The sequence below is a fragment of the Suncus etruscus genome, chromosome 10 (assembly GCF_024139225.1).
Source record: "Suncus etruscus isolate mSunEtr1 chromosome 10, mSunEtr1.pri.cur, whole genome shotgun sequence".
NCBI classification, from domain to species: Eukaryota; Metazoa; Chordata; class Mammalia; order Eulipotyphla; family Soricidae; genus Suncus; species Suncus etruscus.
Window position 1 is genome coordinate 73,516,960 of NC_064857.1, and position 27,366 is coordinate 73,544,325.

The 27,366-nt window shown below is 40.8% G+C and overlaps 1 protein-coding gene across 1 annotated transcript; it reads left to right on the forward strand.

Moving 5' to 3' along the window:
- The first annotated feature begins 13,352 nt into the window (after positions 1 to 13,352).
- On the forward strand, positions 13,353 to 20,962 carry LOC126020218 (inactive tyrosine-protein kinase transmembrane receptor ROR1-like). The gene is made up of 2 exons (XM_049781671.1): positions 13,353 to 13,373; positions 19,277 to 20,962. The coding sequence occupies exons 1-2, from the start codon at positions 13,353 to 13,355 to the stop codon at positions 20,930 to 20,932; spliced, it is 1,677 nt and encodes a 558-aa protein (XP_049637628.1). The 3' UTR covers positions 20,933 to 20,962.
- The last annotated feature ends 6,404 nt before the right edge of the window (positions 20,963 to 27,366 follow it).

The following is a 27,366-nucleotide window of genomic DNA, read 5'->3' on the forward strand; positions in this document are numbered from 1 at the left end:
ATTTTCTCTTCTGGCATAATCATCTCTCCTAGGAGCACAATAAAAAGGGTAAATATGCCAGGCACTTTTCTTAATATGCACACTTACATTTTCTTAATATATCTTCCCTTGGTCTTCCATCATTAGATACCTTTAATATACTGAGTACCTCGAAGCTTTATATTTTAACTTGATAGAGCTTTCATGCATTGAGTTATTTTGAACACAGCCACTCTCTCCCCCTCTTCCAAAGTTGCTATACCTTCCTTTGATGCTTATGTAGGTAAAATGTCAGCACAGGTCAGAGAGGTCTATCTATGGATACATCTGCTCCCTGAAGCCCCATGAGTAATAGCTGGCCATGGAGTGAGTGGGAGAAACATCTGCTCAGCACACAGAAATGGACTGCTGTGCAGGCAGAACCAGACCACTGGGAGAGAGGGAATAGACCAATGACAATAGGGCTGTGGGTGGCCAGAGGCAGCATTCTAGCAAATAGCTTCTCCTTTCTCCCTCACTCCTTCCTAATAGGAATGGAATCCATGCTGTGATAGGTGAGATAGCACACAGGCAGATTGTCCACCAGATGGTACAATCTTCTATTTAAGAAATATTTGAAAGGGCAACAAAATACAGCAGAAACCATCCGACAGTCCACATGGCTAATGCAGAAGTAGCCAAAATGATGGCGGCAGGAGTAGTGGGGGTATTTTGGGGTGATATGGGGGTGCTAATGGGAGAAAGATAGCATGGTGTCAGACAAGACTGATGTCAATAGGGTAAGTGATGCTGCTCCCTCATTCTCTGTGGTGTTTTGATGAGCTTTCATGAACCCTAATTAGTGGCCTGGGTTTGAAATTGGCCAAGGCAAACAGTACAACCATGGTAATCCAGCCTGTTCTGTGTATCCAGGTCCACAGAAGTCTCTGGCACTCTCACTGGTCACTATCATTCATATATGGCACTTCATTCTTTCATGTTTGAAGTAATTAATTAATTAAGCTAATTTTATAATTTATTATATATGTTTTTGGTGGTTGGGTCACATCCAGCAATGCTCAGGGCTTTCTCCTACCTCTGTACTCTTGGTAGGTTTTAGGAGATTATATGGAATATCAAGGTTTGAAACTGGGTTGGTTTCATGCAAGGTAAATAATATACCTGCTATACTATTGCTGTGGTCCTCAAATTATTATAGTTTAAGTAACATGGCTGCACTAGGTTAATGTTTATGTTATTGATGTATGAAGTTTCTGAATACCAACACCAAACTGGTCAAAAGCCTCCACCACTCTACCAATGGTCACTCTACCAAGGTGACCCTCTTGTCCAGCTCTTTATTATGCCCAACCCTCTAACCCTCTGCTGAGAAATATGAATGCGACCTTATTATTTTCATCTCTGGTGAGTTGTTTTTCTGTATGGATATTCCTATACAATACAATTTGTACTGAATTCTCACATTGCCAGCAGTAGCATCATGATTGTGAACTGAGATTTTCTATCATTCCAGATACTGTCCTGAACACTCTATTTAGGAAGAATTCACATAGTAACAGCATATCAGGTTCTTCTTGGAATGATCTATGTATACTGTATTATTTAGTGTCCATAACAAATGAATTTGCTATTTCATATGATCATTCTATTGTGCATATGGGAAAGGGTGATTGTAAGTTTAGAAAACATGGCCCAAGTCTCCATGACTATTAAAGTAAAAAGGAACTTGTCTTCTTCAAAGACAGTGATATGCAATTCTATAATCTATTGACTATGATATGAATACTTATAATATAAATATTGTGTAAAATTTTGTTATCATTCTTAACATGTGGTTGAGCAAATTGTGGCTCAAAAGAGTTTATGAAATTCCCTGGGGCTGTATGTCTGAGAGTCAAGTCTATGTTACTCTCTAGTTCATCACAAGAGCTCATTCTGGACCATTTCTTCTCCACTAGTTTTTGCATTTTCTCCTCCCATTTTTCAGCTTCCTCAGCATAAAGACTCATTGATTTTGTATTTTATTACTTTCCAGGTATTCATTATTTTTTAGAATACCCCTTGCCCTCGTTCTTGGTTTTGTCAGCCCAATCTCCCTGGCTATGACTAGCTAGTCTAGAAAAGATCTCTTGACCATGATACTTATTAGTAAAGTTCTATTGGTAGCCTCATGCCTTCCCTGTACTAATGTGAAAACATTTACTGTGTCATGGCTCTCAGGTATGAGCTCCCAACCCACATCCACATGCTGAGTTCTAGAAGGAAAGGAGTGTGAGAATGACTTCTCAGTCAACAAGCCCTTGAAACTACAAAGAACAAAATATCTGTGTATCTCTGTGTGTACATTGACCACAGGTTAAAAAAAGAACACTCTGTATATGTTTTCCATGAAAATACATAAATACATTTACAAGGTTGAAATTAAGAGAAGAACCGACTGCCATGGTTGGGTAACGGGCTCTCAGGGGAGAGTTACTGTCTTGTAGGAACAAGCTATTATCCCCATGAACTCTTTGACCATCAGAGAGAGAATGTTGGGAGTTTGTCTATTTAATTTTTGGAATGCTGTAAGGCCTTCTTATTCATCAATGTCTTCCTGGGAATTACAATAGACAATGGAAAGAAATGGGATTGACTAACCCATTGGCCTTATATCATGGGAGCAAAAAAGGAAGGAAACTCACTGGACCAGCATGTCTGTCATCTCCCTGAAGACTCTGTCAGTTGTCAGGCCCAGGCCTCTTTCTGTTTTCTCCTCTAGAGGATTCCTGTATCAAGTGTTTTGGTGTTAATTAAAGCAGCATGTGGCACATAAAGGCTTGACAGCAGATAGCTAATGTTTTGGATATGCACACAGTTTAAGGATTAGCTCAATTCCAAAGGACAACTTAACGTTGCTACAGTATAGTTGACACTTGGTGATCCGAGGCACATTTTGGTCTGAGCAATCTTTTCTCTGCCACAATCAGCCACATGGGTCTGCACTCTTCATTCTCAACAACTAGATGCTCAGGCGAAGCAAATCAATCTGAACATTTTGATGGAGCTTAAATAAAAGCAGGAAAGCATATCTTCAATTTACAATAAAAAATAGTAACAATAAAAGCTCAGCAATGCATTGAATTATCTATGCCCATGTTTGTTTCTACAACATGGAGGATGTTATAAAATAGTTTTAAAACATGGAATATATATAAAATAATCTCCCAAGATAGTTTCACATAGACAGTTGCCCATAAGCCAAGTTCCTTAAGCTAGATGTGTGGTGAGAAACCTGAGTGGAAATGAAAATTCTTTGGCCTGAAATATTTTTGAGTATGCAGAGGTTGCAGAATGGCTGCTCCCAGGCCACATTTGAATTTTTGACATGCTTAATTTTGGTTTGTGTTCTGTTGTTAAAATGTATAATTGGAAAGGTGGGAGATATTATATTTTTAAACACACTTCCAGATTTTCTTACTTTCTAGGTTGTGTTCCTCATGGCCAAAAATGGAAAGAATTGAACAGCACTGTTGGCGGACCACCTTCCATTGGCAACATAGTGCCAACTTCCACCCAATTGCTTGTCTGAAGTGTCAGTTCCTGAATGCCACATCTTGTTTTCTTGCTAAATATCTCACTTACTTCCTGACAGTTTCTTGTCTGTTTTGCTCAATCAAGGTAGGCTGTGGAAATGGACAAACTGGTGGAGCTGCATAGGGCTTATCTCTAGACCTACTTTTCAATTTTATTTTTTAAAAATAGGTGTTTTCATTAATGTTGACCAATTTCCCAGAAATCACCGAGTGAGCGCCATTTTTAAAATAAAAATAAACAGGCAAATATATACTATCTGGAAAGACCGACAAATATAGCCCTTCAGCATGGCATTTAAAAATGAATATAGCAACATTTTTAATGTACTCTTTTAAATGTCATGACAGCTGCCCAAATTTGTAATTTTAAAATATATTTTATGTTATCACATACATTTGCTATACACTCTATCAAATACATGACTAATATGTGAAAACAAATATGTTTGCCACCCAGCTGACTCATGCTCCTTAGGATTCCAGAGGCTCCTTGAAAAATCCCGAAGAAAAGCCCCTTGTGGCAAGAAAGAGGGACCCCAAAGCTAGCCACATAAACTCCAGGGCTTTTGTTCAAGGGCAAGCTCTTATTTTCCCTGGATATTGAGGGCACGTCATCCATGTGCCAGAGAATCAACAGGCCCACACAAAGATTTGTCTCATCATATGCATTTGGAAATAGTTCTTGAAATCAATTTGTTCAGTAGTTCATTCATTCACTGAATATCTATTGAGTACCTACTTTGTGACAGTTTATAGGTTCAAAGTTGTGAAGAAAGATTGGTGAATAAAAATTGCTGTCAGGAGCCTTATTAGAGTTCCAGGACAACCATGCTGAATCTCATAAACTGGGTGGTTTGAGGAATAGAAATGGGTTATTTCACAATTCTGAAGGCCAGAATTCACTATGATGGGATTTCCAGGGTACTTCTAAGGACTGTGAGATGGGTGTACTCTTGTTATGTCCTAATATGGGCACAGCCACCTTTTCCCTAAATCTTCTGTTCATCTCTCTTGTGTTTCCTCTTGTTCAGGGTTCTCTCTTTTTGGCCCTAGTCAGCTCTGTCAAGGCCCTATCTGCCAATAGATCTAGTGAAAGTGGGAGTCATAAATTAATAGGATTTTTTTTTTTCTGGTGGTTCAACACCAAATCAAGAACATCTACTCATTCTTGTTGTTTCTAGCCTATTCCTGGCAGAGGGATCAGTCCTTGTCAGTGCCTGAGAAAGATGTGACATTTCCATAAGTTGACATACTACCAAATGCAAAAGAATAAATAACAGGCAATGGATTCTGCTGTTTTCTCTGGAGTTCCTTTCTGTTATTCTCTCAAACTTTGTCTGGTTAAGGCTGACTTTGTTTCCTCCTCTCTGGCACCATTTCTGAAACTTGAGTCTGGCGAAAACCACTGGCTCTTAAGGCACAGATTTTGCTCCTGATGGACAGCAAAGAGACTGTCTTTGTGACTGTCTGTCACATTGGTTCCATGTCAAGTAACAAGGGCCTACAAGATGAAGGAAGGTGCATTAGAGGCCTTTGGGGGAAGCCCCTTCTGTCATCCAGGAGCCCCCAGCTATAGGCATTTTCCAGATTAAGAAGAGAGGATACCCCTCTTGGCTGCTATCATCCCCCTAACTTCCAGGGCACCTGTATGCATGAGGAAGAGTGAAGAATAAAGGGAAAAATAACAATTGCATTCTTAATTGGATCCCTGAAAGAGATACTGCGTTTCCACTGATTAAGGCAATTAAAGGTGCAGACGCTGCTGCTCAAAAGCTGACATCTTCAGGTGTCTCCTAACAGAAATTAATACCACCGCTAGCTGTGCCACCTAGTCATGCTGTAAAGTAAATTAATTACTGCAACCAAACTAATAATAACAGTGCAGCAGAGTTGGAGCAATCTCGTGGCTTCCCATTGGAGACGGAGCAGGGACGTTTGCCTCTCTGCTACCCATGAGCGCAACCCAGCTATTGCTGACTGTAACATTTCTATTGTATGGTTTATGCTAAATATGCATATCTTAATTGCATTAGTCAAAATAATTAGCTAATATATTTTTGCATAATGACGAGGTAAGCAAATATCACCATAGCTCAGTGGTTCTTGCATGAGTAAATTTGGAAAATTAATAGACTCCCAATTTCCTAATTATCTGTCTTTTATTCCATGCTCAAACAAAGAAATGCTACTGCATACTCCTGGGCATCGTGTAATTTAGTTTGCACCTTGAAAATTTTAAAGCACCTGTGTTTGTTTTCTCCCCTTTTGGCAGGAAAGGGATATAAAGAGAAAAATACAGCGCCTTCCTTTTTATCATCTTAAGGTGAAATGGAAAGGGAACTGTGGATCAATTCGTTTTAATTTCTATATGCAAATGTTGCCTTGGATTACAAGGCACTTTTCATGTATCAGAAAGTTTGACAAAGTTGAAATCCTACAAATAATGTTTCTGAAGTGAAGATCGTAGAGAGCAGGCACCTGAATTCTGGGTGTGCGTAAGCATTTCTTTCTCCTGCCCTACTCCTCTGTTCTAGCATCCATGCTCGGCCTCTCTGATGACTTTCCAGATGGGTTTAGATGTTTCTCTGTTCACACTTACACAGCCATGGTACCTTGTCACTGAACATAACCATCTCTACCGAGAACAGAGTGATTTCTGAAGAGCAAAGCTCATGACTTGATTAAGATTCTGGGTGGACCTCAGCCGAATTCCTCTGGGCTTCATCTAATTTCCCTGGGCTTATGATGATGAACCAGACTAATGTGCTGAGTTCCCCTATGGAGCACCTGATTTAACAGAGCCTGGCCATTCCTGCCAAAGGTGTCAGCTCTTCTTCACTCTTCATGAGGAAGCATATCCTTAGCATGCTAATCTAATGCATAAGGAACACAGAAATCTGCCCAAGAGGACATTTGAGCAATCTGCTAATATCCTCTGAAGAGCTTAACCACACTCTTGCCTGGTGTCTTCCCATGGCAGGTTTCAGGCCACCACTTAAAAGGAAGAGTGTGCTGGGGCTTGAAGCCCACCACATCTGGAGGAAACCCTCACACCCAGGCCTGCGCCACCATTCTAACAATAGACACATTGTTTAGGGGGAGAAAGCAGCTGGGTGAGATTTCCCTTAAGCTTCCAAAGAGTCTTTAGGTTTCTGCCTGCTTCTGGGAAGGCAGTCTGTCTGCAAACTGATAAGGCAGAAGAAATCTTCATTGATGTCACTTTGCCTGTAACAAGCTCTGATTGAATCAATTCCCTAAGCAGGTGCAGACCTTGTCTCCATTCCAGCCTGGAGACCACTTGGGCTGCTTGTCAGCAAACTTCACGGACGTGTCTGGAGCACGGAGTAGCTGGAGCTGGAACATCCTCAGGTATCTTAGTCACTTCTCTGCTCACATGCAGACTTCCAGGCACTACAAAGGGCATGTGTGTTGAATTTGGCTTAATTTGTACATGAGCATGTAACAAGCTTTAATTAAGATGCAGAGAGTGATGACAATAAGCTGAAAGGTGTGCAGAAGGCATGGGAGATATTACCTCTAGTTTTTAGAGATTGAGAGCTACTACCAGTGGAATAAACTGGAAAGCTAAAAGCTCTCTGTCATCACCCCTGCACCCGATTAATATATAGGCCCTGAACATAAGGTGCAAAAGGAGAAAGAACACAGTAGGAATGAAAAAGTAAAATAAAAACCCACAAAGGAAGAAGAAAGAAAAGCCACAGATGAATATTTTGAGTGGAAAAACTCCAAATCCTCAAATACCAAAATACAGAGAGAAAAGTACTTAGATATTCAACTACAGCATGGAAGCAGGGACTAAAGTTGAAATTAGAGCAGCAGCAGCAGCAACAACAATGATGACAAGAAAGAGAAAGGGAAGAGGGGCTAGAAGACTAGGGGGATGATAAAAGACTATCAGTCTTGCATGTCCCCTCTGATAAAGCAGCTGCATTTATATCTAAGTTATGAAGAGTCTTCATTGGACCGGACCTTGAGAGCAAAGCACACAGGATGGATTTCCAAGCCCCCAACTTTCCAGACTCCTTAGGTGAGGCAATCTCCAGAGTGTCAGTTAAGATCACACACACTACTATACACACATACACACCGTGGAAATGAGACTACGCGCTGCTAGTATGGGCACAAAGTGGGGAGTGGGCATGCAGCCACCAAGAGGGAAGAAGTACTAATCTGGCCAATTTATTGGGGTCTGAAGAGTTGGAACTGAATCCTAAGGACATCTGACAACCAACATATAGAAGTCATATGATGCACATAGTAAGCAAATGAAAGGTCATCAATGACTGAGGCCTGGAGGTAAATGATGCAGGAAGGTGGGAAGCTGAGTGTTGGCCTTCCAAGAACTTGTGTTCTTGAATTCTGTGAGTCACTCAAGAGTTTCAAATTTTCTCTTTCCTACTCTCCTCTCCAAGTGATGAATTGCTGGAGTGGATATTTATCTATTGAGAAAGAGTCTGGTGAAATGCAGATTCCTGCTAGTCAACCATGGCCTAGGTAGCAAAATCTCCAGGTCAGCTATTCAAAGTTCTAGTCAAGAAGGTTTCCAAAAAACTTAAGCACAAGATCTTCAGAAGAAGTCCAAGATTTGATTGTATAAAGGGAATCACTTTTATATAGCCAGTCTAGGGTGTTAGGACATTTGTCCTCAATAGCTTAGGGATGACCTCCTGCAAAAGCCTGGTACAAGAAAATGTAGGAGTTATCTGATGCCCTTGACACTCAGCCTCTAATAATGGGTGGAAAGCAATGGGGGAAAGCTGAGTTTCCTAAAAAAAAAAATGGAGACTTGTATTAAAATATGAAGATTTGTTTCTTGCTAGTGGGTTGGGGAAATAGTTCTTACTTGCTACAGGAGTTGAATAAGTTAGGGAGGACAGAATGGTAGGAAAGGAGGGAGAAAAATTCCTTAGACACTTTCTGTATTGCACAATCTCCACAAGCACTTGCCCCAAAACAGTTGACATAACTAGATCTAACTAAATCTAGAATCAAAACAAGACTCTCATTATCTACCAAATCACTAATCCAGAGTTCCTAGCAGTGCTCTCCTGGCCTTGTGTAGAAGAACCAACATTCACCTTTCTTTCTATTTTCTTCTACTATCTCTGTCCCCCAAATCCCTAGCTAAAGACTTGAAATTTCATTTAATTTTGAGTTTAACCCCAGCAAAATGTTTAATTCTCTCTTCCTCTCTCTCCACATTTTTCTTCTCTAATTAGTGACTGCTCACAGAAAAGCCCATAAGTACCTCATTTTGCTTGCCTTTGGTAAATTTCTACTCCAGTCTTGAACCCCAGTTTTCACCTCTGCTCTTTAGGGCAGAATTAGGCACATTGTGCTTCCTGTTCCAAGGTGTTCATACATTGCTCTGCCCGGGTCCTTATTCCTTTGCACTGATTAATGATCATTTCATGTGCTTCAGGCTAGATTTTGAGTTCCTGACTGCAGATAATATATCTTATTCATGTCTTTCCAGTCTCCATCATTCTATCTCGAACATAATAGATGCTTAATAAATACGAACTTAATGAAAAAATAAATGAATGTATGAATAAATGTATAATGAATGAATGAAATCAGATTACAGAAGGCCTCGAGTGCCAGGCTTGGGTAATTGGAATTCATTGTGCAGCTGTTGGAAGCAAAATGCAGCAGGAGGGTGCGGGTTAGAAGCAGTGATTCAACTCACATGTTAAAAAGCAAAATTAGAAAAAGAGAAAACACGTGCACAGAGAGAAAAAGGAAATCCAGGGAGAAAAACAGCCACAAAAATCTGCAAACTCATTTTGTAATAAAGATATCTCATCTTTGCCTCTGGGGGTCCAGGCAGTTACAGGTGACAGAGCCTTCTCTTTTGCATGCCCTGTGGCAGCCACTCCAGTAACTGATGCAACAATCACTAAGTTGGGGGGAGCTTTAGGGTCCAGATTCCTGGAGCTAGTGTGTTCTGATGATTTATGGATGTGATTTTTGGATTGCTGTGTATTTCCTCTATTATTTCTAAGGTTGTGCTTAGGTTATCAGACACATGAAGCATAGCCCAAGGAGGAGCCATGGCTTGGAAAACTACCAAAGGGGGAGCGTTGGCTCACAGCAGCACCAGTGGGACCCCAGCTTGTGGGACAGCCCCTTTCTTTTGTGGTTACACAGAAAGAGCCTTTAGATTGCTTCTGCTTCTTTTGTTCATCCGTGTGGCTGAGATCTTGGCCAGTAAATGCGCACATTTAGCAGACTTGAAATTGCCTTAGTTCTACTTTGAGCTGGCCTTCAAAGTATTTATTACAATACAATTATTAGAGCAAAATCAAGTCAGGGTCTTTGATGATCGATTCCAAATTTGGGGAAACATGCTGTGAATTTGGCAAAGACATTTTGTCTGGGAAAAGCTTGGAGCGAACTCAAGACTGCATTCCTAATATAGGACCTTGGTTCCCGCTGCAGCTCCTACTGGATCTTAATTCAGGTCCCAATCTTTTTTTTCCCCCTTTTCTCAGAACGTTAGACTGGGCTGTTAAACAGCTGCTGTGTTTAACCACAGATGTGGGTGCATTTTATGATGTGATTCCTATGTGTATGTGTGTGTGTGTGCCAATAAACAAACATGTATATATTTAAAACCAATATTGACACAGTGTTAAGACTAAAATCTTTGCAGTCAAATCAGGAAATTCCAAAGTTACATTTCCTATCACTGTATCCTTTGAGTCCTTTGCACATCCTGTATATTGTACCACCGCTATTAGACACCCCAAGCTCAGGGGGTGGGGGGACTGCTTCAGACCTGAGCTGACCCAAGTGAAGTCATTTTATGAGTCATCTGATGGGGAGGGGTGGGTGTTCTAATTTTGTACCTTATCTTCCTATGAACAAATTGAACTTGGCTTTAGAAAGGTAGAAAAACTAATAAAGAAATCAGGAAAGAGATTTTCATTTGAAAGTTAAAAAAAAGGAAGAAATGGCTAGCTTTATACTCTGGTTAATATAATCTTTATCCAAGTGGGAGCTAAAACAGCAGAAGAAATATTTCTCATCTTAGAGGCTCAAAGCTCATTGTTTAAAGCTTCTCCACTTAAAAATAGGAAACCATTTTTCTTCAAAATTGGCTTCCCTTCCCATCCTTAATGAGGACTAGAATCTTGCCAAATTTGAAGTTCACAGCTTCAGTCATTTTTGAATTGCAGAAGTGCAGCTAAAACATTTAGATTTTTTTTTAATGATGGAAAATAATGCAGTTTTTCCCAACCAAGGTGTAGAGCCATAATCTTAGATATACTGTATTTAACTTTAGATGCCAATGCATTCTCAGGTGTCTCAAGTGCTTGGTAAGTCACATAACTGGATTTTGTTTTGTGACTATGCATTGTCTGTGAACTTTTCTTCCATTGGGTTACATGAAAGATTATGATCTGGTCCAAGTATTTGTCAACAGTCCTTAATTTGTCAACAGGGGACAGAACCTGGTATTTACTTATTTTTTAACTTGCTGCTTTCTCCTCTGTCCCAGGCTCTCACTTCTTAATCTTAACTGCTTCTTAGGTTTCTGCCTTCTTTTTTCCTGCTTCCAAAATCTTCTGAGAGTTGCCAGATAATAAGAGACAAATTGTGCAAATTAAATGTCAGGCACTGGTAGTGAGTAAGGGAGCTTTTTGCCATCAATGGTACAGCCGATTCCTCTCTCTAAGCCAAATACTTCTCCAAATGAGAGTAGTCTCGATGAATTTCTCTCTCTCTTTTAAGTTAAAGTATGACAGCTGCTTATTTTCATTTTTGTTCATCTGGTGAAACCAGAAGGGGCCCAAAGAAGTCATTAATGTCCACTGTGTGAGGGCTCTCGGAAATGCGTCGGGGGTAGAATGCAGGAACAGTATTGTTCACCATATGTAGACTAGAAACATCCTTATGTTCAGGGTCCATGGGTAAGAGAGGGAGTGTGTTATAATTAACTGTATAGTACATATGGTGGACTAGAAAGTTTACTCCTTGGAGACTAGTTTAGTTATAAAATCAAACAAACAGTGAAAACAAGAGTCAATTAACAATGGCTCTATCAAATGTTGTAATGAAAGTGTCTGTGGTTCCTGGGAAAGACTCCATGGTCAGATAGCACAGGAAAGCCCTGAACCTGAACCCCCACTTATTTTGCAAGTATTGATAAAGTTAATCATGCCAGTCATCAGAGTGAGAGAGAGAAAAAGAGAGAGAGAGCATATTTGTACTAAGCCACCTAACTTACCTACTTACCTTAGTTTACCATAGGCCCTTGAAAGATTCTGAATGATTTCTTCCCTTGAAGCCTGTGTGCCCTTGGAGAGTGGAAAGACTTCTGTCATAATTACTCTTTTATCATCTATAGAGTCATCAAAAATTGGCTTAGAGCTCCATGATCTGTTTCCTGAAACTCAATTGCCATGGGATAGGCCACTATGTGTCTTTAGGATTGATCTTTGATGGGAAAAGGTTGGTCTGCTGGTAGTTGAGGTATATAGGACAGTGACTGTTTTTTAGTCTCTTCAATCTGACTGTCCTCTGATGGAGACAGGCTTCTGTGACTCTGTATCTTGCCCCCTGCCAAGACATAAGGCAGATGGCGCCAGTTCCTGTGTGTGCTACCCAGGATTGAGACTGGTCATGTGGGTTTGTAGATAGCCCTAGAGTCTGCTCTTGTGCATGGGATGCCTTCCAGACCTTTCTTGAGATAATGTTAACAGCCTTGAGGGCCCCATATATGCTAATAGGAGTACTTGCAAATGTTAAGTCCCTTTGATGTGATTGTGATACTATTCTTAACCACATCCCATTATGTTACTAGCTTGCATAAAGCTTTCATTGGCTTCTTGTGGCCCTTTGCATATGGCAAAACCTGGTAGCAAAGCTTATAGGATCCTTCTGTTTTTGACCCTCTCTGTTCCATCTTCATCTTCCTTCACTTGAAGTAACCTGCACTTCCCATATGAACCCTTCTGAAGCTTTAAGTAACTGGACAGTCTTAAAAACGTAGTTTTGTTCCCATTTCCCCTTCTTTTTCCTTCCATCTCATCATCTGAGTTAAATCAGATGTCTGTTCCTTATAGCCTCATACTGAGTAGTGTGTTCTCCTCCAAACCCCCGCTACTATAAGATTTACTATCTGTTTCATAATTGCTTTGTTATCTGTGTTTTCAACTTAGAACAGTCTGGAGTGAGTGGACTAGGGACCTCCATGCTGGTCTTGTTTCCCTGTGCACCTCTTTACCTAGGTCGATTTTTGGCACATGGTGGGTAGTTAGAGATTTTTGTTAAGTGCCAGAATCATGTTTACTAGAGATATAAGGATTACATTAGCAATGATATATCATTATGCCTATGGGTATTATAGAGTATTAAATTATATTAATTTATATGCTGTATTGTTTTATATTATTTGCATATATAATACTTGATATTTATTATAGTTATGTATTAATTGCATTTTTAGCATTAAATGTTCATGATGCTTTTGTGTATTTGCCTAATCATTAATTCTTTAAAAACAGGGGGTGAGCCAGACCAATAGCATAGGACAGGGGTTCTCAATTTATGGCCTGAAGGCCACATGATGCCCACTGTGAACATTTATCCAGCCTGCCAGGTGTTTTTGCCACTGCTGCCTGTTCTGCTTAGCAGTTGACACATCCAGGACTGCAGTGTGCATGTGTGGGATGTTTGGGATTTGTGCCACATTCTCTGATTCCCTTCCTCTCTCTCTCAACTCCTCCTCTCAGTCTCAGGTAGGGGTCTTCAAATGCCAAATTCAGGCCCATGGGTCCCAGTGAAATACCAGTAAGTTTGTTGATTTAACTTTACTTGTTCTTTATTTTAAATGTTGTATTTGTTCCTGTTTTCTTTTTTAAACTTTAAATTTATTCATAGTATTTTTTAAACTATAGTATGGCCTTCCAAAGGTCTGAAGGACAGTAAATTGGTCCCCTGTTTAAAACTTTGAGGATTCCTGGCATAGGGCTAAAGCCCTATGGCCAATCCAGGTTTGAACCCTGTCATCCCATATAGTTCCCTGAGCATTATTAGGAATGACTTCTGACTGCAGAGCCAGGAGTAACTTCTGAGCACCATTTAGTGTGACACCCCCCTCCAAAAAGAGAAAACAAATGAAAAAAATAAAACACCAAGAACCAGACCAGAGGGCTGGAAAATATAGTATAGGTAGGGGATCTGCCTTGCATGCTGTCAAGCTGGATTTGATCCTTAGTATCCTATATGGTGTCCCAAGCACTGCTCAAATGATTCTTGAGCATTTCTGGGTATGTTTCCAAAGCCAAAGGCAAAATCAAACCAAACAAAAATGCAAACAAAATAACTGGCCAAAGAGATAATATAGGAGGCAAAATGATTGGCTGACATGGGCCAATCTGGATTCAAATCTCTGGCACCATGTATGGTTACCTGAGCACCTCCAGGGGTCAGTCCTGAGTACAAAGTCATTTAGCATTCACCACTTGGTATAACCCAACCTCTATGCTCACCTCCCCTCAAAAGAAAATTAACTCTAAAATCTTATTTCTTTGTTAATTTACCTTTATTCTATTTCAGACCCCTTCCTTTAACAAATTACAAAATGCATTGGGTCTACAGCATTAAAGTTATAACCTCCAAAATATGAAAGAGAAGTCTCTTAGAAGTCTACGGAAATTTATATTTCCAAGCCCTAGGGAAGATCTCAGTCTTTAGATTAGACTAGTTTCTAATCAAATCCTTGGAGTACTTAAATTTATACTTAAGACAGGCTTGCTTCAAATAAAATTATCATGTAATGTGACATGATTGTCTGAAAGAAAAGTTCTGATACACCAAACCTGGTGTCTCTAATTGAAGCTTAGGTAGCAGGAGCACACTCCGAGACTCTACTAATGTATCATAATATAGAGAAATTTAGCATGAAGTGCAGAGAATTCTAGTTATCCGGACCAACATATTCAGTGACCCCTGCCTAAAATGATTACCTCTAAATTCTCTTTTATTTTCATTATTTTATTATGAACAAATACCCTTTTAGTGGGGAAACACACTAGCCTATTATCAAGAAATGGTTTGAATCCCAACTCCACAACCTTTTATAAGAGAGAGGGCAAAACTTAAAAAAAAATAGAAAGAATACCAAAAATAAATAGCCATTGTGAAGAAGAAGAAAAGGCAGGAAGGAACCAAAGGAAATGTTATAATTTTAGGGTATTGCTAGGAAGCGAAGCTGGGAGGTGGAGCAGCAAAAGGGTCAGGGTTTGTGTATAACCATGGTGTGGTGGTGGTGGTGGTGGTGGTGGTGGTGGTGGTGGTGGTGGTGGTGGTGGTGGTGGTGGTGGTGATGTGTATACATGTGTGTGCATGTGAGCACACATGTGTCAAGGAAGAATATTTCTTTAACAAACTAGTTTTTGATCACCTCTCAGATTTTTTTCACACTCATTCTAGTTGTCAACCCATGTATCTTCCATACAAGATGGAGTACAGCAACTGTGGCTAACTGTGCCTCAGTTTCTTTAACTGTCCAACTTGGGACTAATTGGTGATCACACTGATTAAAACTCTCAAAATAGATTGGGAGCAATATCAACTTAACCTTACATACTTGCTATCTTTGCCAAAAGAGCTCATAACAAATTTCAGCTAGTTCTCTGTATTTATGGAATATGCCTTTATTCAGTTACTGCCAAATTTGGATGAGCAACATTCATCTGATCTCTATGCCTCTTTCTACAACAGAAAAAAATAATCTGGATTTATGGGTCACCTTTGTCCTTTCCCCTCACCCCTTCATCATCCCTGTGTCTGCCTTGGTTTTTCCTCCCATGATGGATGTAGAAAGAGTAAGATTTTCCAGGTAAGAAAATCCAGGTGGAGAAAATTGGACAGAAAGTCTGGCTAATGACCAGAGTAGATTTAACCCATATTTAAAGTCTCACTTTCAGTAACTAGCAAGGGTGATACTTCTGGAGTGTATGAACCAGCTGGTATTAGCAAAAGTGTGAAGATCTGCTGGTGGAGGAGGGGCAGCCGAGGTTTGTGGGTGTGCTTCAAAGTCTGTTGGATGCAACTGGTTTAATTTCCTTTGTTCATCTGCTTCAGTGTTTGCAGTGATTTGAGAGGGTTGTTTTCTGCGCCCCAACACATTCAGCAAAGTCTGCCGATGTGGGGCCCCTCATTAGGCAATCAGCAATTGTGCATTCCACTGGCATCAGGAAACCCACTTGTAAAGGACAATGAGAGAGTCTGGTTCCACACAAGGCCCATTGAGAGAGAGAGAGAGAGAGAGAGAGAGAGAGAGAGAGAGAGAGAGAGAGAGAGAGAGAGAGAGAGAGACAGAGAGAGAGAGACAGAGAGACAGAGAGAGAGAGAGAGAGAGAGAGAGAGAGAGAGAGAGAGAGAAAGAGAAGGCAGCAAGAGAAAGATGGAAAAAGAAAGGAAGAAAGGGAGGGAGGGCAGATGGGGGAAAAGAGAGTATAGAGACTAAAATGCACAAAAAACTGGAAAGGAGAATGATGTGGAAAGGAGGGGAGCAGAAAAAAGAGGACAGGAGAAAGATAGAAAAGTGGAGAGCTCAGGAGCTACGCTATTGCAAGGAAAATGCAGAAAGAAGAGGAATAGATAATAGGAGAGGAAGATGGTGAATATTTGATGGAGATTCAGCCAGACTTAAAGTCTCTATGATATTTTCATGTAAGGACTCCGATATGTATATGTGATTTTCTTAAAAAGAAAGACTCAGATAAAGAAAGGAGAACAAGATGACAGTCCTGACTAGTAACCCTCTGGTCAGTGGTCCACACTGAAGAAGAACCTAAGAAGGCAATAGAAGGCATCAAAAACACTTGACACTCTCTGAAAAGGTTTATATACAAGTCTAAATTGGTGTTTGCATCAATTGCTGCTCGAGAAGTTATATGTGGAGTGAATTTCATGTGTTCAATCTAGATTTGCCAAAGATGTATGGGGTGAGAAAATTTTCTCTGGAAGAATGTCAAGTTTTCTTTTTAAGAATTTGTGTTGTGTCTGGCTCATCCAGGCATTGTTGAGACACTGTGAGGTGACCAAGTTGAAAGTTTCTTGTTCCTTGTGACCACACAGGGGGGTGAAATCTCCTTAAGTAATGAGAACTCTATCAGTACTAATTGTGCTATTTGTGTAGGTAGGCTACTTTCCGCATTCTTGCTCCTGACTAGAAACAAAGACCAACATTTTCAGTGTAGCATTTTTATTCTATTCTGATAGGAGCCTTATGGAGTAAATAAATTTGACAGGAGAGGGACAGAAGAACAGAGAAGTCAAAGCATTTGTCCAAAGTTCTCTAGGAGTTCAACCAAACAGTGAGGTTGGATTTTATTGCTATAATAGGTAATAAAAATGGAATGGATACATATATTCTCATAAAGCACAAACAGATCATTTTTCTTCACAAAAAAGCTGGAGTTTTAAAAAATAGATATAATATCTCTCAGCTTCTCTTTACTTCCTCAAGACTTTGGACAGGGACAAGATATTAGAAAACTATCACCTCTCTTCTATCTGATGTCTTACAGAAAATCTCTCTCGGAAGACTGCTATTTATTTGAGCCAAAGAGTCTTATAATAAGGAGTTATTTCACATCTATGTTGGTCAATTGGGCTAAAATAGAAGAATTTATGGTAAACTAAGGAAGGACCTAGAACTGGATCAATATTATAATCTGGATCTTGATTCCCAAGGCTATTAATTTCCAAATTGTCTTCTGTTAAGCATCAGTTTTGTAAGATTATTATATGAGGAAATATTTCTAGATTCAAAAATATTTAGAATACACTATTCATAATTCAGTAGGTATCTTTACTATAGAATTTCTTCTTGACAATAATGGAAATCTGTAATTGTTATTCCAACAGCAATGCCTTTGGCCTATTATCCTACCTAAATCTACAGATTTCCCACATTTCCTGGGCTGGCTTCTTCTGCACTCAGCACATAATACTTGGTTTTATAATTTAATGTTTGCTAAACTCATAAGTTTGTCAACTTACACAATGAGCTCCATACACTCAGGGACTTAAAACTTCCTTATATTTTAAGTTCAATGCTGTTAGTGAGATGCACAATAAATGTTTTTGTGGATATGTTACATGTGAAAAAGTAGAATAGCTTTGCTTATTCCTATGAATCCCTTTCTTTCAAGAAGCTCTTGAGTTAGATACCTGGAATTTTTATTTGAGAAAGAATTCTGGAAAGTTTAGTCCAAGAGTGGGTAATTGAAGTAGAGAGGGGAAAGCCAAGGAGAGAGAGAGATTCACAAATGGGTTACCGCTGATGACAAGGAGAAATCCTGCTGAGACTCAGATAATATTGTCCTCAGAGAATATGTCAGGTGGTACCACTGGGGGTGGAAAATGAAACTGGACTATTTTCTATTCCAGTCTGTCATGACTGATTGAGGATTGGGTCTTGACACCTGGCTATTTTCAGTCAATGGGAAGCTTGGGTGGAAGTCTGCTCAGGCCAATAGAACATAAAATAGGAAGTCCAGTAGGTGTGATTGGAGATAGCCTGGGAATTGGGACAATAAGCTGAGGCTGGTGGGCCTCTCCTAATGCCAATGCTTAGTGGCAGAACACAGACCTGGCATGTGGAGGGCGTGGGTTTAATCCTTGGCACATTCAAAAATATATAGAACACAGGAAGAAGAAAATACAGTGGTTAGGGGGCACATCTAGCATGTAAATGATGTTTTGGTTCTCAGCAACACATAGTCCTCCAGGCATCATGGGGTGTATGCAGCCTTGAAAGACTCTCAGAACCATTGAGTGTGGCCCTGGAGGTCCCTAGTATGTTTAGGGTGGCCAAAATATTTCTTGCACTGCAGGGCCCAAGCAGCAATGTATCCTTGTCCTCTTCATTCAATCTGATGAGGCCAAGTTGGTTGAAAATAGCAAGTGGGGACCCAGGATCTCCTGAGTACCAATCACGACTTCCATGTACCCAAATTTAAGGTCATTTATCTTTACCTTTGATCATTGTTGAGTTGTAGCCTTTGTGCCACACAGAAGAGGCATTTATAAAAACAATCAATGTTGGGGCTGGAGAGATAATACAGAATGTAGGGCATTTTCTTTGCCCAGGGTCAACTTGGGCTTGGTCCCCAGCATGCTATATGGTAACTGAGCTGCCAGTACCAATTCCCAAGTTCAGAATCAGGAGTAAGCATCACTGGGTGTTGCCTAAAAACAAAACTCAGAAATGTTGTCTTCTGCTTTCTGGCCCTGGTTTCTTGGGTCCTATTTTATTTTGTTTTGGCCATTAAACACAGAGAAGGACCAATGGGAGGTAGAAAAAGATAGATGTGTGGAGTCCCCCTTCCAACTCTTGGGCAGCTTGCATTATTCTTGTTAAAAGGAGAAGAAGGAGGGGCCGGGAAGGTGGCGCTAGAGGTAAGGTGTCTGCCTTGCAAACGCTAGCATAGGACGGACCACGGTTCGATCCCCCGGCGTCCCATATGGTCCCCCCAAGCCAGGGGCGATTTCTGAGTGCATAGCCAGGAGTAACTCCTGAGCATCAAACGGGTGTGGCCCAAAAACCAAAAAAAAAAAAAAACCCCAAAAAAAAAAAAAAAAAAAAAAAAAAAAAAAAAAAAAAAAACCCGAGAAATCACTCTTGGCAGGCTCGGGGACCATATGGGCTCTGGGGATCGAATCTGTATCCATTCCAGGTTGGCTGTGTGCAAGATTCAAAGGATTCCAAGGAAAAGAATAAGATGGAAATCCTGTACATTCTGGTGCCCAGCGTCGCCATCCCCTTGGCCATTGCTTTGCTTTTCTTTTTCATCTGCGTCTGCCGAAACAACCAGAAATCGGCATCCCCGCCAGTCCAGAGACAGCCCAAGCATGTCCGAGGCCAGAACGTGGAGATGTCTATGCTGAATGCCTACAAACCCAAGAGCAAAGCCAAAGAGCTGCCCCTTTCTGCTGTACGTTTCATGGAAGAATTGGGCGAATGTGCCTTTGGGAATATCTATAAGGGCCATCTCTATCTCCCAGGCATGGACCACGCTCAGTTGGTGGCGATCAAGACCCTGAAAGACTGTAACAACCCGCAGCAATGGACAGAATTTCAGCAGGAAGCCTCGTTGATGGCGGAGCTCCACCACCCCAATATTGTCTGCCTGTTGGGTGCTGTCACCCAGGAGCAACCCGTGTGCATGTTGTTTGAGTATATGAATCAGGGTGACTTGCACGAGTTTCTTATCATGCGCTCCCCACATTCCGACGTGGGCTGCAGCAGTGATGAAGATGGGACCGTGAAATCCAGCCTGGACCACGGAGATTTCCTCCACATCGCCATCCAGATAGCAGCAGGCATGGAATATCTGTCCAGTCACTTCTTCGTGCACAAGGACCTGGCCGCTCGCAATATCCTGATAGGAGAGCAGTTGCATGTCAAGATCTCCGACCTGGGCATATCCCGAGAGATTTACTCTGCCGACTATTACCGGGTGCAGACCAAGTCCTTGCTTCCCATTCGTTGGATGGCCCCAGAGGCCATCCTATATGGCAAATTCTCCTCCGACTCCGACATCTGGTCCTTTGGGGTGGTATTGTGGGAGATCTTCAGCTTCGGCCTGCAGCCCTATTATGGATTCAGCAACCAAGAAGTGATCGAGATGGTGAGGAAGCGACAGCTGCTACCTTGCTCAGAAGATTGCCCTCCTCGTATGTATGGTCTCATGACCGAATGCTGGAATGAGATCCCGGCTCGCAGACCCCGCTTCAAAGACATTCACCTTCGCCTGCGCTCCTGGGAAGGCCTTTCCAGCCATACCAGCTCCACCACACCATCAGGGGGCAATGCCACCACGCAGACCACCTCCCTCAGTGCCAGTCCCGTGAGTAACCTCAGTAACCCTCGCTACCCCAACTACATGTTCCCCGGCCAGGCCATTCCAGCCCAGGGCCAGATTGCTGGTTTCATCGGTGCCCCCATTCCGCAGAACCAACGCTTCATCCCCATCAATGGGTACCCCATTCCTCCAGGATATGCCGCCTTCCCAGCAGCACACTATCAGCCTCCGGGGCCTCCCCGAGTTATCCAGCATTGTCCACCCCCCAAGAGTCGCTCCCCTAGCAGTGCCAGTGGTTCCACCAGCACGGGCCATGTCACCAGCTTGCCCTCGTCAGGCTCCAATCAGGAAGCTAATATTCCTTTGCTTCCACATATGTCGATGCCAAACCATCCCGGAGGAATGGGCATCACCGTGTTCGGCAACAAATCACAAAAGCCCTACAAAATAGACTCGAAGCAGCCCTCTTTGCTAGGAGACTCCAATATCCATGGACATACCGAATCCATGATTTCTGCAGAACTGTAACCAGTGCTTCTCCTGGCCTGGAAACTTGTCTGCAGGAGAAGCCAGCATAGCCCTGGAGAAATTGATGCGTTGAAATGGTTTTCATTCAAGTGAGGTTTCAAGAGGAGCAGACTTTGACTTTGCAACAGGTACCTTCTGTGAAGTGTAGCTGGGTCTTGCCTCGAGCAGGGCAGGCACCCAGCCTGGCAAAAAGAAAAAGAAAAAGAAGAAAAGAAAAAGCCAAACCATTGTGGGATTAATCTTTGTCTGGATGTATGCTCTGGCCATGGGAGGGGGTTTCTGTCTAGTTTCAGATACTGGCCTGGAAGAGAAAGAACCTTACCATGGAACAGCAAACCAAAAAGGAGAGCAAGTAGTGGTCCGTGTGTCCTTCCCTCCCATGGGCAGGATTGGTCTCTCCCAAAGTGTTTATACCGTGGCATTCGTCTACCTGCTGACTTCTCTTTAGGACAGACGTTCAGGAATGCGGTTGATTCACTTTAGACTCTATGCATGTTTGTATGGAAAGGACGTTCAGAATCAATGAGGAGACCTTAGAGCAACTTTGGAAATGAGCCATAAGACCAGTCCGAGGTGCCCTGCAGCTGCCTAACCCCTAGGGCTTCTCTGAGCAAGTACCATATGTGCCTCTTTGTGAATCTCTTCTGCTGACCAGGAAAACCTTTCCCACTGGGCATTCACCCATGCCTTCTGCAGACTAGGTGGAGGTACTGGTATTGATGGTGGATGGATTATTCTGTTGTTTAGGCGCAAGATGCTGAGGCCGGGAAAGAAAGGTGACGAAAATTAGATCAGTGTCCCAGAGGAAAGAGATGGCGATTTCTTATATAAAGGGACAACCTCAAGGTGCTACCCAGGAACCAGTGCCCTGGACAAGCAAGGGCTCTGCAGATGGCCATGTAGGTGCTGGCACCCTTCTGCCCCCATAATGGCTTGGGGTGGAGGGGCATTCATCCTGAGTTGACTCAGCAGAAGTAGAAACTAGGACACCCATAGCTAGTTCTTTTAAAATTCTCTCACTTTTTTTGATTTGAAAATGTGCACAGATTTTATTCCAGCACCAAGAGTTCTGACAGTTTATTCATAAAGTTAGTTGGAATCCAAAGAGATTATGAATTCTATTTTGTGAGATAGTTCACTATTTTAAGAGTAAAAAAAAAAAAGGCACGTACTGAGTTCTCATTTCAAAGGGGACTGAGAACTGAATTCTTGAAGCAGGTAAATCAAAGCCACAGGATTAGTTTAGGCCTTGAAGATTTAAAATGTGTGTCCAATGCCATTTACCTGCTGGTTAGCTTTTCGCTGGCATTAGAATTCTTCTGGGTTGAAATTTTTGTAGAGGAAGGAGATTTATGTTTGCCTTTTCTGTTGATTAAAAAAAAATACTCTTTTATTCTAGGAACTTATCTCAAAGTCTCCTTTTTTTTTTTCTTAAGATAAAGAGACAGGATAGGAAGAAATTCCTGGAAATGATATTTGATAAGGAAAATGTAAGCAAACTAGAAACATGTTGATGGCTTCTTTTTTAAAAAAAATACAATTCAGATGAGAAATGATGCAAGAGTGTTTGCCTAAACATTAATTGACATTTTGCCAATGCTGAATTGCCTTACAGCAAACAGAGGCTGAAAGGTTCTGTGAACACAGAGAATTGGTGGGACCCCAATTTTTTTTGTTGGTAGCTAAATGAAGACATATGTGGGTAACAAAAATAAGCTGATGCAGAAGTTCCATTTCTTAACTTTACGTAGAGGAGAATATTTGTATCCTTTTGTTGCTATGCAACTGTTTAATGATGAAGATTCAAACCACAGTTTTATATATCCTGCGACAATCAATTCTTTTCCAAGAATATTTATTGCTTTAAGTAAACACAACTACAGTGAATCTTGAGTTTGTCTGGGAGTTCCCTTAAAGGGAAAGTAGCATTCCATGAGCCAGTAAAATACCTAACTCTGGAAAAAACATTAGTATGGATAAAGAACTATAACATTTATTTTAAGCCTTTATAATTACTGAGGTCCTTAAGATGAGCAAATCTAAATTTCAAAACCACTTGTAAAAATTATGTATTTTGTAATCGCACTGTGATGTCTACATAACACAGTCCCTTTTGTATTGAACTAGTATTTTTTTTTCACAGACTGAAAAATTTATCCTTGGCTTTGTTGACAATGTTTTGTAAGATGACTTTATTTTCAGAATTTTTGTTTGCACAAAACTATGTTTATGGTTTGTATCACAAAAGTGAAAAATATAGCTCTGCATTTTTATAGCTGGTCTGTCTCCTTGTTTTCTTCATTGTTCTTAACTCTAGATTTTCTTCAAATATATAATGGCCAAAGTCAGATATCTCACCCTGCCTCTTTCCTTATTTTCACTGCATGCATTTAATCACTGTATTACTTAATGTTTGATTTGTTGTTATGGGCATTTCAAATAGACAAGCATGGAATTGTAATGACAAAAGACTATTTTATGTGGAGGATATATTCATTTGTATTTCCCGAACCAGAGATGATATTAAACACTGATTATTTTAAAAAAAAAAAAAAAAAAAAAAAAAAAAAAAAAACCCCAAAAAACCAAAAAAAAAAAAAAAAGGAGAAGAAGGAGAAGGAGAAGAAGCAGCAGAAGAAGAAGAAGCAGAAGCAGAAGAAGAAGAAGAAGAAGGAGGAGGAGGAGGAGGAGGAGTAGAAGGAAGAGGAAGAAGAAGGAGGAGAAGGGGAAGAAGGAGGAGGAGGAAGAGGAAGAAGAAGGAGAAGAAGAAGAAGAAGAAGAAGAAGAAGAAGAAGAAGAAGAAGAAGAAGAAGAAGAAGAAGAAGAAGAAGAAGAAGAAGAAGAAGAAGGGGCAGGCATGTTTACAGAAGTCTCCACATTCTCACTAGGGCCTTTTCATGGAATCACAGCTAAGTGTGAGCACAAAACAAAACAAAAGTAAACAAATCAAAACCACTATCACCAATTTAAAAAGGCATGTGCATGCAAATAAACTTTTTGTTCAAAAATGAAAAAGAAAGAGGTTTTTAAAAATCACTGTCTTGTTGCCCTTTCACACGAGTTGAGCTCTGGGACCCGATCATTGTCATTATCAAGTAAGTTTGGGGGCCTTTTCCCATGATTAAGGGGCAGAAAGAAAGACACTGCACTTGGGATGGGCAAGTGGAGAATCAAGGCCAATGTTTAGAGGAGAAGGATTTCATACTAGTCCTTGAAGAAGCTTGTAGAAAAGGTACCAGAAAATAATGTTAAAGAAGAGGTGGATCCCCAGTGCTGTCAGATTGCTTTAGGCCATGACTGCCTCAGCAAATGGTAATCCTAGGAGAGAACCACCAGATTCTGTGATATTCATCTCACTAAAATGTTCTCTTTGCTTCTGCTTCTCAGTGAGGACAACCCCCTTGGGAAAGGCCCCAGAGGGAGAGACTTTTCCCCCCTAGAGACTGTGTCCATGAGTTTTCACTCAACATACCTCCTGCATTGATGACAAGTCTAATGCTTTTCCAGAACAAATATTTGTTCATTGTTCTCAGTCAAAGCCCAAAACAGGTGAATAACACCCACATACTAACTTCACAGAGTGAGTGCCTTAAGTCAGCTGTAAGAGAAAAGACCCCAAACTCTGCAGTTTTCCAAAATGAAGTCTAATGGGAACAGAGGGTCAAAGGTCCTAAGGGGTCCAGACCCAAGTCGGAGGCTTTAACTTCATGACACTAATCAGCTGGGATGCTTGGGGACTGCTATGTAACCCTTGATCCATGTGACTCAAATACTTGAGAACTTCTTCTAATGAGAGCCTGCTGAGCACAAGAGATGGCATCAGCATTTCTGTGGGGTCCAACAAAGGGTCCCTTCACTTAATGAAGTGGGGCCAGAAAAAGGAAGATGTGTAAACTCAACATTTAAGCGTGAAAGGGGGAAGACAGAGGCTCTTCTCTTCCGTAATGTAGCAAGTAAGCAATTTGCTTTTTCAGGAGACTATCAGGCAGATTTTTGTGGAAGTTGTGTGATCTGTCTTGCACCTGCATTGACATGTGGAACTCTTGGTTTTCATAATGATTTAGAAATGGTCTCCTAAGTGAATTTTCAAAAAAAAAATTTGGAATTTTCTATTCGAAGTGAGTTTTTCAAAAATCCTGATTTCAAAGTTCTACTGATGAGATCCACAAAACAGTAGGAAAAAAAAAGTAAGAAAAACATCTCCCAACAGAGGCAGGCAGTTTCCTCTGGAAGGGAAAAGGTGCCAGAGCCACAACAAACAAACAAATAATAAATATTCTTTCACTAAAATGATAAGTCTCACTTCAGTAAGCAACACATTATGCACAGCACTGGTATAATAAAGCACACATCCCCTTGAATCATTCCCTCTAATACAATGTATTCAGTGCTCATATGATTACACTTTTACAGCCTGTTAGCAAAAACACATACAATTGCAAAGTGCTGCTAATGCAATGTGACAGAATACTGTTATTACAAGAAGAAGTTGTCAGCACTGAGCAATTGATTTTTCTTCATCTCCTTCCTGCTTCTGCCTGTCCTCCCCACCTCTCCTGGAGATGTTTATTATGTTCTCTGAGCGCAAGCCTTGCTCTGAATCAATTCGTATCTAGTGTACAGAAAGAATATAAAGACAGGAACTGTTAACACTATTCTAGGTCTCCTTTAGGGTGAAAAAAAAACTTCCTTTGGGGAATTTTTTCATCCCAAAGTCTTTAGGAAACATGACTTCCTTCCCTCAGCAGAATGGATCTTGTCTTTGTGTTCAATTATGTAATGGCTATTTATTTTTCCCTTCCTTTCCCTTTCCTTCTTTTCATAAAATAAAAATAGAAATGGCTTTAAAGTATTAGGACTTCACATTCATGTCCCAGAACTTTAAAAAGCAGTGAAGGGAGAAACAAGAGGAAAAGGAAGCCAAGAAGAAAATATAGGTAGTAATTGCTTGGTCAATATTTCCCTGACAAACATTTATCTCCATTCACAAGGAGACAGTAGATGTATTAAACAATGACGCGTTCCTGGAAGTGAAAATAGTTTTGTGGCTAGTTCAACAACCTTATATAAAATTTGAGAATAGTACAATTGGATGAGACATAGAGATCATCAAGCCTGATGGAGTTATGATTTGACAGATGAGAAAATCCAAGCTCTTTGTGAAGAACTTCATTCAAATTCCCACCACTCTTTCATGTTAGAATTCAACCTGAAAGCCACTCCCCCCATTGTACCATACTATGCTTAATATTATAGCATGTGCATCAACATGTGAATTAACGAATTAGCAAAAGTCCCTTTACTGCTCACTTTCCTATTTCTTTGCATCTGCTGCAACGAAAGTTGAAGAAACAAAAGAAGAGGAATTTCACACAAGTATGGGAATGACTATGGATCGAACAGACACTCACTAAGGGGTGTGCTTAGACAACTGCAGCCAGAATTGGAAAGAACAAGAAACAGGTCTGTGGATCCTTAAGAAGAGGAGCTTGGCTCTAAAGCATTTGGCAGGAGTTTCACTTTTTCCATCCAGACCTAGAATGCATCTGTGAACTACCCAAAAGAAGCTTTCTTCACTCTTCAGCTCTAAACTCTTGTAATACAGATTGTCCAGCAATTTTGAGGACAGTGATTAAATATCGGATTTGGGTGTGTGTGTTTATGTGTGTCTTGTATATGTCCCTAACTGATAAGAGGTTCAGCCCTTGAACACAGAGATTGTGCCTAAGAAGCATTTCTCCTCTTCAACATTTTGCTAGTGTTTAGCAAACACTTTAGGAAAGCTTTTGCTTGACTGACCTCAATTAAAATTGACATCTAACCCTGTATAAAATTCATTTGTTAGGCCTGCTCTAACCATGCACCAAAGTTGATATACATTCAATGCAGCAATGTATTTGTGTCTGTGTTGGGGGCTGAAGTTAAATGGGAATGTGCTGGTAGGGTCAGTTCCCTGGGAGGCTACACCTCTCCTTCCTAGAGCTTCTTCCTGCCTTGATTAGAAGCATCATCCACTCTTTAATTTCATCTTTTGAAGACATTCTCCCTATCTATGCTGGATGTCCATATTTTCCTTTTGTAAAAACATCCTTCTTACTAGGTGCCAGTATAGACTCATCTGAACTCATTATAGCTGACTTTGGAGCAGTACACGTGGTGGGATCTGGTCTGTTTCTCCATAAATAGTTTTCTATCCTTGGATTGGCATTTACAAATGCAGCCAATAGCAACTTTCTGTTGATGAAACCTATGAAACAGAATAAATAGGTAGGAAGGTACTCAGCCTGAGCATCCTTGAATTCCAGTATAAGGAATTCTGGGAGTGAGGAGGAAGTGGAGGTTTCTGATGCCTTATCTTGCAGATAACAAGAGAAGACTGTCTGTAGTTAAATTTAGGGCTGTCAAAAGTTATATTTGACTTTTCAACAGTGGGT

Excerpts from the sequence above, each read along its gene's own strand:
- LOC126020218 (XM_049781671.1), top strand. The coding sequence starts at position 13,353 with ATGGGTCCCAGTGAAATACCA. Across the intron at positions 13,374-19,276 it reads TGGGTCCCAGTGAAATACCA|GTTGGCTGTGTGCAAGATTC; the intron begins GTAAGTTTGTTG and ends TATCCATTCCAG.